Source organism: Mastacembelus armatus, chromosome 3 (assembly GCF_900324485.2).
Source record: "Mastacembelus armatus chromosome 3, fMasArm1.2, whole genome shotgun sequence".
NCBI classification, from domain to species: domain Eukaryota; kingdom Metazoa; phylum Chordata; class Actinopteri; order Synbranchiformes; family Mastacembelidae; genus Mastacembelus; species Mastacembelus armatus.
The window spans coordinates 20,976,171-20,993,287 of NC_046635.1; the positions used below are offsets into that span (position 1 = coordinate 20,976,171).

General features: G+C 39.1%; 1 protein-coding gene across 10 annotated transcripts in view; it reads left to right on the top strand.

Annotated features, from left to right (window-relative positions):
* Nucleotides 1–16,735, top strand: part of celf6 (CUGBP Elav-like family member 6) — a 125,088-nt gene extending 108,353 nt beyond the window's left edge. For 3 of the 10 annotated variants that reach the window (XM_026294030.1, XM_026294031.1, XM_026294027.1), the window contains 4 exons: nucleotides 691–753; nucleotides 1,330–1,410; nucleotides 4,239–4,382; nucleotides 9,547–9,674. In XM_026294030.1, coding sequence (XP_026149815.1) covers nucleotides 691–753; nucleotides 1,330–1,410; nucleotides 4,239–4,382; nucleotides 9,547–9,674 — 416 coding nt within the window. Of the gene's footprint in view, nucleotides 1–690; nucleotides 754–1,329; nucleotides 1,447–4,238; nucleotides 4,383–9,546; nucleotides 9,697–15,674 lie in introns of those variants that run through there. The other 7 variants (XM_026294024.1, XM_026294029.1, XM_026294025.1 and 4 more) reach the window with 5 other exon arrangements.
* The last annotated feature ends 382 nt before the right edge of the window (nucleotides 16,736–17,117 follow it).

Genomic DNA, 17,117 nt, shown 5'->3' on the forward strand with positions numbered 1-17,117 from the left:
TGATCTATGAATGTTTGATAATTCTAGCATTGTACATGATCTGAATAAGAACATCACTTAATTGCCACAATACAAGATCAATATGTCAGTAACATCAAATTAAATTAAATCACACAGTACTGTTTAAAAGTTAAGAGTCATTTTAACTTCACACTCACATGACATCTTTTCCAGATTCAAACTAAAGTATTTAAGGCTTCAGGGTCAATCAACAGCATCTTTGGCAGATTTCTGAGCAGCCAGCCTCAGTATCATAATGAATCCATCAGTTCATCCATCAGTCCATTATGCTTAATTTGATGTGTCTAAGCCCGTCCTCAGCTTCTTAATGCTGTCTGGGACTGATTCCTGAAGAATTGACAGACACACACCCCTCGTTTCTGCATTATGCAAAGGCAGCTGCAACTGTAATGAACTACAAAGTGGTTTGTTTGGCATGTTGTTAATATTTGATGCAAACATCTGGGGCGAATAGGCATTTTGAAGAACTGAGCAGTATGACAACCCAAATTTCTCCCACTCCTTGTGTGATCTGATGGTGATCTACGCCAATTTCTGTTTTGCTCTTTACACATACTATCTGTATTTTGCTTTGCCTTTTAGTTTATTTGACCATCATGTTTTGGTCTACTTTGCATTTGTTTTCCCATTTCTCACCCCCCTTTCTGTGTCTCACTCATCTCTCTGCAGCACAGAGTCCAACAGTGACTGACCCTCTCCAACAGGCTTATGCTGGCGTCCAACACTACGCAGGTGATCCGTCTCTCCTATCTCCTCTACTCTCTCACTTCCTCCATCTGTCCCGTTCCCGCTCCCCTATCCCTTTCTGCCTGTCACAACTGTAGACACCATGACAGGTAGAGATAGCCAGACGACCAGCCAACTTCCTCCCAGTTTACACTACTTTACATTTGGATTGTAATAGGATTTTCATTTGACTTGATTACACATCTACACAAAAACCCTGATTCCAAAAGTGTACCCAGAGCTGAAGATCTGAACCTGCCATAGCCTCTTACATATGCAATGACACAGACCTCTCATAACCACTACTTTCTGCCCAACATCAGCTCTTATTAACACGGTATAAGGCTCCCTCTTTTTCTTTGTATGTCGTCTTAGTTAAACTGTACTCCACTCCCCTTTTGCCATGCTCTTTGTGTAGTGATCCACCAGCCAATTAAGCCCAGGCTCCCAGTAATAATGCAATTTATTTATGCAATGTCTAGAGGACGCAAATGAACAATGGAATAATGATTTGAGTTTTGTTATGTCAAAGATGAAAATGGAGATGTGAAAAATTCCACTCTGGTTCTCCCTTTGCAACAGCAGCCTACCCTGCCGCCTATGCGCCAATCAGCCAAGCGTTCCCCCAGCAACCAACCATCATTCCCCAGCAACAGAGGGAAGGTAAGAGTGAGCAAGCGCGCCCACCCAAGATAAAAGGTGATAATTGCCATGTTCCATTCTAATGTAGCTGCGCTGCTTTGAATTAGCGAGGGAGGGAAAAAGCTGGCTGGGGAAAATGTGAGAAAAAGGCTCCCCATTTAAAGAGAAGAACATTAGCAGTGAGATGGAAAGTTACTCTGTCATTATTCAAAAACTGCACTAATTCAAACTCGTAGCGTTGGACTGCTTAATCAGTCCATTACAATGTGTTTAAGTGGTTATAAATATTCATCAGATTAATTAGCTGCATGCATAATCATTTATTACCATTCCTAGCTTAGTGTTCGTTCTTATGCTACAGCATCAAATGTAATAAAGTCTAGGATATACTGTGATGGCAAATCTTTCTTTTCAACACCATTCGTCAGTCTCAATTATTCATCTATATGATTGTACGAGACAGCGTAGAGTGGCATGAATATTCAATATAGGAACTCTGAAATTGAGTGTTTCCAACATTGCCTAGAGGAAAATTTAGTTTATGTTTGCATTTTTCAGTAGTGCGAATGTATGCCAGGGTCACAGTGCTGAACTATGAATAAAGTGTAGATTCACAGACTTATCCTCATATGGCAGATTATTTGCTTTACATGGATGGGTAGTTTCAGATGCCTACAAAAAAACTACAAGAATCCAATCTCTTGCTGCAACCTTCGAACAGTTTTATAATTAGCAAGAGGTTTAGAAATCATGGTAATGCAAACACACACTGAGACAAAGCCACACACACAAAGGCAAACACACATGTGCAGCTATTCTTGGTTGTGCCAGTGGGCAGTCTGAGTTCTGGCCTCCCCTGGTTTTGGCTGTTCTCCCAGTCTGTCTCAGTCCACTGCTACAGTCCTGCCATTTAACAAGAGACACCATAACCTGAATAGTCAAACCCCAGCCTCAAGCTCCCACTGAAAGCTACAAATTAAAACATATTCCATCAGTCCATGTCTGTGCATGTCTCAGAAAAAGTTCTCCCAAATCCAAAAATACAGTTCTTTTCTTACATGCAATATGAATCTTTTCAATTACAGTGGAGCAATGTACACTAAAAAAATCCCGATACAGCAAAGAATAATACTGTATATGCCCAAAGTAATGCAGTGCTGTCAAATGTGTGTGAATAACATAAAGCTGGTATCTGCATTACCCATAATGCAGTTGTCTGTGGTTTAGGTGTGTTATGCTAGGCTAATGTGGCCTTGTGCCGCTAGCTGCAAGCAGGGATGAGGCTGTGTTTTTTTTTTCCATATGAAATAGCCTTCAACAGCTGTACACAGACTTTGATCTGCAAAATTAATGAAGTCCTAGTGAATAGAAGAAATAATCCCCTCTGCAAATGTGAATCATACTAAACTGTGTGAAGAATTCATCCAGCCATATAATGCAAATAATGCAGCTAGACCAACTTGTCAATAAGAACTTCCAGATCATATTTCCCCTCAGTGGATCATACCATAAAAATGTTTACTTTTGGTGGCAATTTAGTTTGTTTGTAAAAATTTTTCTTTGTAAGTTTTTGCTTTACTCATTAATAGCTGTAAAACTGCATTTGCCTAGTACCTGGCATATACAGTATTGAACAGTATTTTTCTAATGTATATTGCATATATGGGAAAGTCAGGCACGGAGCAGTTGTGTGATCTCCAAAAAACAAGGGATGTTATTTTCACAAGGCATAAACAGGCGTGCAACACAACAACCTATCAGCCTATCAGCCGTCCTTACCCACCAGTTTTAGACATTTCTTTCTCGCAAACAAAACCACTTCTTTTTAAAGCACGAATTCTCAATAGGCACCTAAACCTAAACAGACAGAACTGAGATTCAGCCACTCTGTCAACTCGCGTGTGTCTGTGCGTGTGTGTCCTGTATCTTGCCAATGCATAATGGCACCACAGCCAGCCACCACTGCAGCCCTCTTATCAGCCTTCTCACCAGCCCCAGCCCCATCTCGTCATGCTATCACCCTGAGCAATGAGACAGGAGAGAATGCTAGTCAGGGAGCCAGCTGCAAGCATACTCTCCCCGAGTCCATCACATCTCTCTCTCACTCCCTCTTTCTCCCTATGTCCATGGTTCCATCTCTCTCTCTCTCTCTCTGTCTCCCTCTAGTTCTTTCCACCTCTTATCCAGATTGGCCTGTACAATATCTGGCAGCTGGGTGAATGAGTGAGGAGGGATAGAGAGAGATTGGAAGACAGTCCTACTGTCACACAGTAATTGGGGCAAAAACTTGGCTTATGTCTTAATGCATGCTCTACCTCCTCCTCTCTCTCTCTTTATCTGTGTCTCACAATTTCTCAATATAACCGTCTTAATTCTTTTAATCAACCGGTTTTTTCTTCCTTGTGTTCCCCTTTTACTTTCTGTTATTTCACTTGTCCTATTTCTCATTCTCTGCGGATGCTTACGTATGCATTGTTATTGCCAGCACATTTTATGAGACAACAGTCAAATTTAACTGTATCATATGGATTTGTAAAGTACCACCTGCCTATCCAGTTATTATGTGAAATGGCATATTTTAGGAGGATTCATGTGGAAACCACAAAAAAAAAAAAGATGACCCAACAACCTGTGTAGGCACTCAAAAATGAGATTAGCGCTACATATATTTGTGCAACATGCATATAACCAGAATTCAGTGTTTACAAGGCTCCTGTGTTCTTTGGTTGTTTTGATTGCTTTATTGAGGCAAGTTTCCACCCATGTTATTATGGTCAGTATCTCTCTCACTGGGCATCTCCTGTTTATGCTTCCATGTAACCCTCCTGTTGTCTTGCTCTCATCACCAGGGCCAGAAGGTTGCAACTTGTTTATTTATCACCTGCCCCAGGAGTTCGGAGACGCAGAGCTCATGCAAATGTTCCTGCCTTTTGGCAACGTCATCTCCGCCAAAGTCTTTGTGGACCGAGCGACCAATCAGAGCAAATGTTTCGGTGAGTCAAAAAAAAAAAAAAAAAAAAATGCTGATGTGGAAGAAAAAACCTCATATGGTGTTGCGTGTTTGTTGCAGTTAGTGTTTGCTTTTGCTCACATAGTCTATCCTAATCAACTTACTATTAACATTTTTAAAATGGCGTTGCATGCCATGATATTGAGGAGCAATGCACACATGCTTGCTTCATCACACCAGAATATATAACAAGACGGTGGAGCCCTGCAACAGAAAGGGTGGGAGTGTGGTGTGAGAAAGTGGGAGACCAAATCACCTAAAACCACACAGACCAAACCCACCATGAATATCCTATTTAGCTACTGTGAAAGATCCCTTCACGCATCTATTTATCACCCTCTCTATCACACCATTCCTAATACAATCAGTATCCATCTCCCCTTCTCTGCCATTCCCAGCATCCTTTATCCAAGAGAAAAGCATTTTCCCAGACCCCCCAATCTTCCAGCTGGGCAGCCCAGCAGTTTCCTGCCATCCCTCCCCTCCTCTTCTCCTGCCTCCCACACTGCAAACCAGTTCATCAGGGTGGAGGCGGTGCAGGTGGAATCCATGGGCTTAAAGAGATAATAATAGACTGGTGTGGGCCTTACTGTTGATTCAGTTGGACAGCAGCACCCAGGAGACAGGCAGAGAGAGAGAGCAAGAGACTCCCAGCATTGGCTTTCTTTCAGTTTCTCCTCAACATGGCATGTCTATGAGGTTTTCTCCTTTGCTCTTGCCTTGTCTGTCTCGTGCTCTGTCCAACTCAGGACAGTCTCTCTCTATCTCTCTCTCCCTGTGTGTGTTCTTCTCTAAACATATGCCACTCGCTATCAGTATCTGTCAGTCAACAAGGGGGAAGGACAAAGGGGCGGTGACCTCATCATTTTTACTGGCTTATTTTCCACAGATAATAATTAAGATCTTGACTGAAAAACAGCAATTTAACCCATGATTATTCTGTATTTTTTCACTAATGTCTCCCTCCTTTTTATAGCAGAAGCCCCAGGGCTCTTTTGTAAGACATTAACAAATTAGGCAGAAGATCCTGTGCATTAAAGAGGATAAGTTATTAGGTCTCCAAGAACTTGGAACCCTCATCTTGTTGTTGAGCCTTGATTATTTAGGTAACAGGCACTATAGATGCACAGACATGTAAATATAATGTATTCATAACTATATTTAGTACAGAGGTGTAAAAGAGGGCAGCATGTTGGTTGAGTGGATAGCACTATTGCCTCACAGCAATAAGGTTCCTGGTTTGAAACTCGGCAGGGACCTTTCTGTGTGGAGTTTACATGTTCTCCCTATGCTTGCGTGGGTTTTCTCCAGCAACTCCGGTTTCCTCCGACAATCCAAAAAAAGTCATTTTGATTGGTGATTTGCCCAAAGGCGTGAGTATAAGTGTGTGTGGTTGTTGGTCTCTGTGTGTCTCTATGTGGCCCTGCAATGGACTAGTGACCTGTCCAGGGTGTACCCCTGCCTTCCACCTAAAGAGAGTTGGGATAGGCTCCAGCAGATCCCTGTGACTCTGGTTAAGGAATAAGCAGATATAGATGATGGATGGATGGATGGATGGATTTTAAATTGCTCATAGGAGTGAGTATAAGTGTGTGTAGCTATTTGTCTATATGTGATGGACTGGTGACCTGTTCAGGGTGTACCCCTGCCTTTCACCTAAAGAGAGCTGGGATAGGCTCCAGCAGATCCCTGTACGTTGGTATAGATAATGACCTGAAATTAGCCTAGCCTATCACACTGGTGATAAAAAAAATATACTGTTTTGCAAATATTAAAACACTGCAATGATGGATACCCAATATAAACAAATTAACATAAAGGCAGTAGCATTACTATTAACCAGGAAGAACATTTGTCCTGTGCATTCAAATAGTCCAAAATGAAAAAAAAAACAACAAACAAACAAAAAAAAACTACATATATATATGAATACAAGTTAACATTCACAATGCAGCATGTCAGCATTTGGTTAACCAAAATCTAAATATAGCTATCTCTGTCTAACAAAAAACAAAAAAAAATATATATATATATATGCATACATATACAGTCAAGCCCGAAATTATTCATACCCCTGGCAAATTCTGACTTAAAGTTACTTTTTTTCCAACCAGCAAGTTTTTTCTTGATTAGAAATGACACAGGTGTCTCCCAGAAGAAAATAAGACGATGTACAAGAGGCATCATTGTGGAAAAAATTATTACTAATTTTTTATTTACATTTGAACAAAAAGTGGCTTGTGAATAAAAGTATATATATATATATATATATATATATATATATATATATATATATATATATGAAGACAAGTTAACATTCACAATGCAGCATGTCAGCATTTGGTTAACCAAAATCTAAATATAGCTATCTCTGTCTAACAAAAAAAAAAAAAAAAAAATTGTGTAAGAGTTCACCTACTAGTATATTTTAAGTATCATTTTATAATAGAATATTTTAGTAGGTACAATAACTTCAACATTAGTTCCACATTTACTGTAGCTAATTTTATCAATAATTTTAAATGAAACGGTTTAAATAAAATTGCTCATCACAAAAGAATGTCTCTGTGAATTCCTGGACAAAAACCATCTCTGCGTACATGGCCTGAATTCTCTGCAACACAGGTGAACTACATTTGGGGATTGTGAGAGGAGCTAATCATGTTTACAGAGAAGCATGAAAATTTGAATATGACGAAAAGGTCACTGGAGGAGCACTTCAAGTATATTCCTTTAAAAGACACATTTCTCAAGTAGGATTTGGAGTATAGTCATCGTCAATCCACACAGCTGTCTGTTTAACTTAATTTCTTCTGTGTAGTTTTGGGTGATGCAACTTCATGTTCATTTTTAACACATACATTTATTAACAGCCTGGGTTATGAGCCTGTGTTGCCTTTTATTGGGTCAATGAAATGTACAGGCAATAGTGTATACCCTGCAGACATTCACTGCTGCGGAGCTATATGGTTGTGTTTAATTTAACCTGGGATTCGATGGAAGCTACATTTGTCTTAATCCTCTGCATTTAGTCACTCAATATTGACTTTTAAAAGTGATCAAAGCGTACCATGTTAAGTGGAATTAGCTGGATTTAGCTTGAAAATGAATTTCAAAAGGTCTTCTGAGAATGGGATGACACACACCTAAAATAGGAGCTTTCTGCGTTTTCGATATGGTGAAAAAATATACACATGGATATGCATTTTACCTAAAGGGCTTCTGAAAAATATACATTTTTTTCCAGCTACTTTTCTCTATTTTTTCATTCCCACTTTTATCAGGTAATGCTGCCAGTGCTTGTTTCTTTCAGAAGTACTTGTTTATACTACTTTTGTGTCTTTATGCAGAATTACCACTCTAAAAATTAATTTCACACTTTAAATATATGTGTAACAGGCACCCTAAAGTCCTATCTTCTCCATAAAAGGACAAGCAAGTCTCCACTCAACACTTGTAAATGTAAAATAATCATAAAAATTATTAAAAATATAAAGTTTGCAGCACAAGAGCTTCCCATGACAACTACTGACTACTACAACTGAAGGTCAACTATTACGATCAAAGGCAGTTCAGTGGTAGTTACAGTAATGCAGGGGATACCGATTTTCCTCACCGTCAAGTCTGTTTAATCTAGGACCTCATGTCTAGTCAACAGCCACCCCTGCATCGGTGCAGCATAGGACTGTCATAGTACCAAACAGCATTACAGCATCATTGCATAGCAACTTTTTTGGGGAGCAATGTGAGACTTAAATACTGCAACATTCTCAGCTGCTCAGCCTGGCCCCTCGACTTGTTTTTTTCCCCATTGTCACCCAGTAATGTCTGCAACTTTCTGTGTGCTTTTATTAAAAATGCATAACATTACAATGCATAGAGACATTCTGCTGATATGGATGGCTGCGGTGAGAGCAATACCTCAAACATTAGTAGTGTTCGGGGTATGGAGCTGCACAGCCCCACACAGTCAGTGCTGTATCAAAGATATGAAACATCAGCTGGTTACTTTGTCATGAGAAAACAGCTGAAACTGTAAACATGTTCAGATAACTCATTCTGCTTTTAGTTTAATGAACATGGATCCAAGCTTCAAGTTTGCAGTGCACTCCCCTTCTTCTGTACTTCAATCCCAAAGCCTATCAACTTTTTGGCATGTGGATGTAAATGTGACGTATGGAGATTCATTAAAGCCAGGGATAGTGTAGTGTAGTGTGTGTGTGTGTGTGTGTGTGTGTGTGCGTGTGTGTGTGTTTGTAGGATTGGGAGGGGGATCACTGCCAACTGACAGGCCCTTCCCTGTTCAGTTTGTTTAAAGGGTTTGTAAAAGCTGCAGCCTTATCTCACCCACACTGACAAAAGCTTGCCCTCTCCCCCCAAATTAAATTGGACCCATACCGGTGTGATCAAATCAGCTGGCTGGCGGAAAATTCAGGCCGTCAATCAAAGAGGTGTCTGATAAGAGCAGGCAAGGAGTCCCGGTGTGGAAAGCTGTGGGCTCATTCCGCCTCGACACCCAGGCGATAACTCAGAGCAGCAGGCACCTCCGTCCTACACAACTTGCTCCTAGCATCTCATCATGACCCCCATGCCCTTTACTCAGATACATGCTCAGTCACACACACATAGCCCTGTCATTTCCACATGACTCGCACGCAGGTAACATTTACAGACACTGCTTTACTCTAAAAAGACACACAACGTAAAATTCATTTTTTCTGTCTAATCTTTGAACACCTTTTTATGTTTTTTTTTTTTTTTTTTGTTCTCTGTTCAAGTTAAACTCCCAGTTTCTAATAGCTCTTCTTCGTTTGATTTTTAATATCTGTTATTAGCCTTTGTGGTATTTTACGTAATCTTTTTAATTCAGAGATTTTCAATTAATCTGCTGAAAAGAGAAAACAAAGACCTATTGTTTGTGTCATTGTTGAGCGTTAAAAAGGGTCTCCTTCTCCCTTCTTTTTTTCTATCATCTCGTCTGTATTTTCTCCCCATCTCTTTCCCTCTTCTTGTTCCACTTTCTCTCTCATCTATCGCCATTCTTCTTGCTTCATGTGTTGTTCCTTTTTTCCCCTCATGTGCCCATTATTCTCTGCCCCCATGTCTCTCTCTCTCTCTCTCTCTCTGGTTCTGTGTTCTTGTCTCAGGCTTTGTGAGTTTTGATAACCCGTCCAGTGCTCAAGCCGCTATCCAGGCCATGAACGGCTTTCAGATAGGCATGAAGAGGCTGAAGGTGCAGCTAAAGCGGCCAAAGGATGCCAACCGACCTTACTGACTCGTCTGCTGTCTATATCCAGGTACAGTAAGACCGTGTCATACCTGTGTAAAATCAAACTATCCACTTTACCACTGAATCACTTAGATGCTGGTTTTTTTGCAGTTTTGTTGCTACAGTTCATGTAAATGTAAAAGTGTGCACTGCATCAGACCTCAATTTAACCATACAAAAATAAACTAGGATTTCTTTTTAATAGTTTAAATGAGGCTTTAGACATTCATTAAATTGTACAGTACATTTTTATTTCTCAAAATAAACTAAACTTTTATAGTTAAGACACCTGCTAAATTCTTAACTTACAAAAATGGCATTTTGTGAATATTTTGCTTCCATCCAATTCAGTGTGAGGCTGTAAGCTTAAATTTCCAGGCAGATGATTAGCAATAGAGTGAGGTGGTCACAGCAAGAAATTCATCCATCTTCCATCATATGTCTAAAAAAAAACTTTCTAGAATTTATTAACAATTCACAAATTACTTTTCTATTAAACGTGGTAAACCAATGGGATCAATGAAAATTCTGGTTCTATGCTATCAGGCTCTACCCTATGAGGTCTGAAGATATTTGCACCAGAATTTTTTAAGGTCAGCATGTTTTTTATAACATATTTCTGTAGCTGTGATAGTGTCAGAGAACTAGGTTCAACATTGTGCAGCCCCATCTTCAAACCAACAATCAACCCTTAGATTTTTGTCAGGTTGCCCTGCTCCCTTGATTTGTTTTTGCTTTTTGTACCTTTGTACCTCCATGATGCTCCAGTCAAAAATTATGACATCACCGACTTCAAGCTGAGCCTAATTATCTGCCTCCTGAGGATTATGCTGAGAATCAATGAAACTTGCTAAGCTACAAACTCACAAATCCAGATAGAAATTGTTGCAGTCTTAAAATAGCTCAGCCTTAGATTTCTGTCAGCTGTTCAGCACAACCCAGCAGCCCTTTGAGTAGAACCTTTACTTATAGCAAAATTAATGAAGGAGAAAAACAACAGTATAGAACAGATTAACACATACTGAAGCGTTTTTATAAGAATTACTGATGACAGTGATGAGTAAATAAAGAATGCTTGAAAGAAAAACTTTGTTCTCAGAAAACAAAAACAAAAAAAAAAAACAAATAAAAAGATGCTTAATGGAAAAGCACTTACGCCATAAACTGCAGAGGCTTGTATAATGATAGAGAATAGCAGAGACCCCAGTAAGCACCATTTGGTTAGTTCAAGTGATGCTCCACCAATCTGTTCTCAATTAAAAGAGTCCTAGTCCATATTCACATTCTGCCATTCTTTGTTTGCAAATATGACCAAATAGCAGAAACACAGTAAGGAATATCTTGGTATTATAGTTTTAACTTCACCATTCTGTTTTGGACAGTGAATGTTTGTTCCACATGTTGTTCAGTAAGTGCATGTCCACTTATCTCATTTTAATTAAGTGTATCCTTGTACCACTGAGGCACCAAGAGCTTTAATGGTTTTATCAAGCAAATAAATAACGTGCAATGTTATTGTAAATAGTGTTTTTAAAAATGTATAAACTTATCATTTACATTGTAATTTGTTTAATTACCAAAACTATAAAACTGTTCATTTGAACTATGCCAGTGTTTCAAACATCCACCGCGAGGCAGTTCATTTCATACAGAAAAAATGTACTATCAAATTTAAGTTAAAATAGAACCTAGTGAGATTAAGCATATCCTTTGTGGAATAATTGGGAACTATGCCCACAATTATCTGCCAATAACTTTTTAATGACACCATTTTTTAATGAAGTATGAACTCAAAGTATAGCTAACTAGAGATCATGCTAGTGTGTCCATATTATGTCCACTCCTAGACAGCTTCAGGATATAAGCTAAGGATAGGATTCGGGACTTCAGGACTGTTTCTTTTTTGCAGCCCTAAAAAGTCAGCGTTTTCATAGAAAAATGTAAAAAAGGTGGTTTACTTAAAGTAGCACTATCCCTCAATAAAGACTAATATCACAGTGTCAGGCTTGATTCAAAGAATCATCGCCCATCTGTTACAAAGTGCAGCTGCCAGTACAAAAATAATATAGATATATGCTCTCTTCACCCAATTGGCTAGACAACATTTCATTACAATAACATAAGCCTGGATTATATTCTTCCATAAATAAAAGCATGGTAGTACCATTTGTTTGTTTTAGCTTTGACTCTTTAAAAGCCACAAGATGGCATTAATGGAAGGTGGTATGCAATACAAATGATAGATGCTGCCTTTACCCCTTGTTTGATAGCATTTGAATAGAGCTGGGTCCTACTAATTGAAGAGAGGCTTTCAAAGCAGACAGCCTGAGAAGAGAAGTGAGGGGTGATTTTTGATTTAGCACATCAATGAGGGACAAATGGAAAATATCCTGCAACAGCATTGAATGACAGGACAGTCATTGAGATGTACTCAGAATGTCTCCGAGTGCAGACACGTATCACAATAACATTCTGTCGCTTTATCAGGATGTGTGTGTGTGTGTGTGTGTGTATGTGAGTGAGTACATGTGTCGATGACTATGTGTTTGGTGTGTGTTTTTTTCCCCATGTCCTCCTTCATCTCCACTCTGGTTCAATCCATCTCTGTGTTTTTCTTCTGTTATTACACCATTTCTGTTGTTGAGTTAAGGAAAACCAATAGACCAAAACCAAGAGCAATCCCGTGAAAACATTAAAGAAAAAATGCTAGTGGGGCTTCTGAGGCCAGCTCTGTGCCAAAGCTTCAAGTTTATAGGTCTGTAGAATCATGAGGGATCTTATATAAAGAAGGTGCATTTGAAAAATGTGAACAATTTACTTTCAAAATTTTCTCTTTTCATTTATTGCCTTGGATTGTGACAGACAGTATAGTTCTTAAGCAACAGACTGAAATAAATAAACTGTCGCTGTGTAATTTTTTAAGTTGAACTACAGTTTAACGATTTAAAACTTTGATGAAACTTGATGAATTTTTTGGTGCGGTAAAAAAAAATTTCAATATGTAGATAACTTCAGAGGCCTCTTTTTTCACTAATACTGACAATTTCACTTTGAAGTTGAATTAAAAACACGATCAGACAGTATTCTCTTCTGCTGGTCTCAGGAGCCCTGCTACTCTGAAATTGCGTTCTGTGTCTTAAAGATAAACTTAATGCAAAAAAGCTGAAGCACTCACTGTACGGCCACCCTCATAGCAAACAATGCAAGGCAAATCCAATTACTGTAGACAGGACAAGTTTCTGAAATATGCATTTCTGCCTTAAGGGTTATCTTTGTGAATATAAAAACATCAGTTCAACCTTTTAACCTGCAAATGTTGTCAGCCTGAGAATATTTCATCACCACATTGAGGCACAAGAAAAAAGGCTTTTTTGTGTGTGTGGAAGATTATTTGTTCTGTTATTTCTGTTTTACTTGTCAATTTTTTTTTTTTTTTTTCAGTTTTATGGTAATAACCGTAATAACCTCATTTGATTTGTCAGGCAGAATAAGTGAGAGTGTGGAACAAATATAGCAAGGGTGCTTTGAATTCTGACTTAAGGAAAAGAAAATCCCACTGTTTCTTTCCTTCTTTTGCACCTCCACCAACCTGGCAACCTGACATGGTCAATCACAGTGTGAGGTGGCCTTTCTCCGCTATAGACACACACCCACCCCACACCTGTCATGGGGCCAAGTTCCCACAGCTGTAAGTTGAACCCATGGTGTCATTTTATTTTGGATGACGTCATGTGGTGGGACTGTGACTGCGTTGCATGACGTGGCATTGACTGATCTCTCTAAACTCTCTCTCTTTATATTCTGCCCTCCTTCTATATATATTTATATATATACTGTATATTGTATATTGGCAGTTTGTGGAGTGCAGTAAACCAATGCCTTTCTTGGCTGGTACCTGTTGTACATAATGTAACTGATGTGCTGATTGGTTGGTTGATTATAACTGGAAGTGGCCTTTAACCCTTTGTGCTATTGTACTGTGTGCCCTTGTGATGTTTTACTTTTTCTTGTGGGGTTCGTGTGTATGAATGTACTGTATTTTCTATTTCTCTATTTCTTCACATTCACATCAACAGTTTTCACCAGCAATCTGATTTTTTTTTTTTTTTTTTACGAAAGTCTGATTCTTTGCAAAAAGGACCTTTTTCTCCTCCCCTCTGATAGACAGCTGTTTAGTTGAGAGATGGTCACGATGACCCTGTGTTTGTGTAGCCAATTAAATCTCCACTGTTCACGCAGAGAGCAGAGGCAAATGTTGACACTCCACTTCTCGGTGGATCCCATCTGCACAGGGAGTACTTCTGCAAGATTGTTTTGTTTGCCTAACATGAGAATCACTTCCCATTTATTTATTTATGAGGGTGCAAACCAATTACACTGCCATAGCAGAGCTGCAGGCAGCACTAGAGACACACATGGCCAAAATCTGTCCACCACAAAGCCATACTGTACACACAGATGTATATGCAGGGTGCAGAATGGCATTATGCCACCAGATAAATGAACTTTTATGTTTTTGCTGCTTGTGTTTGAGATAGTTGTTAGAAAACAAAAAGGCAGCAAACTGATTTACAGTGAAAAAGGTCCTTTCTTTGCGAGTGACTTTGTTTCTATCCCTCCAGGCCAAACCCTGATAAGAGTTAGTCGTTTTCATGGAACTCGTACTGGCCTTTTCTTTCAGAAGCCCTGCAGGCGACTCTTCCCTCCCATAGTCTACCCAATGAACTCAGGGGGGTGTCTAGCCTGGCAAGCCAGGAGGAATAAGGGCTTTCTGGCACCAAATATGCCTCCTAACTGCCAGGTGTCTTTTATAGAGCCATCTAAATAGGTGGCGGTTTGGGGAGGCATAATGTTGGGACAAAAAGCTTGTAAAAAAATTGAAAATAAATTCTTTATTATCTGGCAAAGTTGGAGGGTGAAGTAGCTGTGATGTTTTGAAAGAAGTTCTTTACTTGGGGAGGGAGGGGGGATCTATTTTAAAGCCACTGTGTTTTCCTTTTGTGCTGTGGTAAATGTATACCAAGAATCGCTAGTGGCTAATAAAAGAGGGCATCTGTAATCAGGACTGTTAGGGCTTTATGCTGCTAATGGCTGGGCTCACTTTGGCACACATAAGAAATAAGTTAGAACGTCTGCTCCCACATCTAAAAAGCAGACCTATTATGAAATGGTAACAAGCTCATTTACAGGAATGGAAAGGTAGAACAAAGAGTGTCTGGGCGCGTGTTCCTGACACAAAGTCAGACCCTTTCATGTTCACTCCCAGAGAGTGATTTGCTGTGATTTCGTAGCCTTTCTTCACCCACATCATAGCTCACAACATATTAGGGATGATAGGCTGTAAACTAGATCTTTTATATCCAAAGCTTGACAGCACGGACTCATTTAGTAACAGTGCAGCGTATCAAGTCAACACAAAGGTATAAGAGATGGAGAGGGGTGAGGATGGTTTTTATGGGATCCTAATTAGAGGCTGTTTCTTGGAAAAAAAATAAAATAAAATAAAAATATTTTCATATTGGACAACCATCAGATTTTCTGTTTTTATAATTACATTCTACACTCACTTGCAAACTTGTCCTGTTTTCTTTGTGTTTCCTTCTTGTTCTTTAGGTATTTTGTTTGTAATGAATTAAGAACAAGATGAATGACAGCAACATTTCAGGCAACATTCAGCTATATTTTTTTTTTTTCACACAAGGAGATGTAGTCAGTTTAAATTAGCCCTTCCTTGGATTAGTGCTGTCACAGTGTAGATGTCTGTTCCATATGGTTAAAACACAAATCTCCCACCCCACCTCTAGCCCACTTATTTTTGGTTTTGATTGACACACTCCTCTTTTTTTTTTCTCCTCTCCGTCTGTTTCTCATGCTGTTGGCTGTGCCTGTCAGTCTGTGTGATAACCAGGAGCCAGCAACCCTGAGCATGTTTGCCACAGCCTCACTGAATCCACTCTCCTTATTCTCTCCTCTCCCTCTCTCTTTTTTACTCTGTCTCTGTCACAGGATGAAGGGCCACAACACCTTATTTCCACAAGTGCAGTAAAAGTACAAAGACTTCTTGCTCTGCTACATATCATGAAGGAAGGGTGGTCCCTTGATCCTGCTGGAAACCTGCTGAAAGATTGGGTGACTGAGAGAAGGATCCCAGAGTTGTTGTTTTTTTTTTTTTTCCTTTTTAAAATTTATTTTATTTTATTTTTTTCGCAAATGCCTCTTTTTTCCCTGTTTTGCTTTGGCGTCAGTTGAAGAAGATTTTTTGCAGAGACCAACTTTTTGCTGCTGTTTTTTAGACATGATGGGGAAAAAAAACCTTTATAGACTCATTATGCTCAAAGCATGCATACTGACATGGGTTATAGATAAACACACATAAACACAGATAGATAACAAACCAAACATACACATTTAACAATGCTACACTTAAAAAATGAAAAAATGAAAAAAAAAATCTCCTTTGTACATGTATAAATACGTGCAAATGCCAACTCAAGTACTGCAGCAAACACATGCGTGTGCATGCGCACACACAAACACACACACATACCAGCCTGCTGCCATTTTGGTTTTTGTGCCTACACAGGTGTTGTGCTCTGTGACAGGGCAAGCTCTGGATCGAAGAAGACAAGAAGAATTAGAAGAAGAAGAAGAAGAAGAAGAAGAAGAAGAAGAGGAGAATCCAGGATAATTTACATGCATCATTCCTTAGGAAATAGGGACCAAAGGACTAAACGCTTTTTAAAAGAATATAAATATATAAATATATAAATATATATTTAAAAACTCATACCTTGTAGCTGCAAGTATTACAATTTACTCGTAGTAAAAAAAAAAATCATTAAATCAATATCCAGTGGCCTATTGTAAGTACGAAACAAAAGAAAACGGAAATAATGTATAAAAAAAGACATGGAATTGTAGTGTAGGGGCTGATCTTTTGCTCTGGATGCTGATTTAGCACCAGGTTGTAGAATAGTAAAGTAGACTAGAAAAAAAAAAAAAGTAGATTTGCTAACTTTTGCTGTTGTTTAAAAAAAAAAATACTTGAAGTTGTAATGAAAAGGGAGCAAAGGGGGTGGGGGGGAAACATACATCTGCCCCTGTACGCAACGAGTCTATTTCTCTTGGATGTTAAGGTGTCAGCCACTGGATATCTCGCTCATCATGATGTACAAGCCACCGCACTCTCTGAATATTATGAACAGACTGTACTGGAAGGAAAAAAAAGAATGACAGGAGAAAAAAAAAAGACTGAATTTGCTAATGCCTGTGCTGGACAGGGTTCAGATGTTTAAGGCTCCTCCCTAGCCTTGTGTTCAAGCGACAATCCACTGTAAAGACCAAGCAAAATGGACATGGGGTGTCTGATTTTGTTTTGTTTTGATTTTTCTTGACCTTTTGTATCACAACACGGGGTGTGAATTATAAGCAACAAACTGTTAAAAGGAG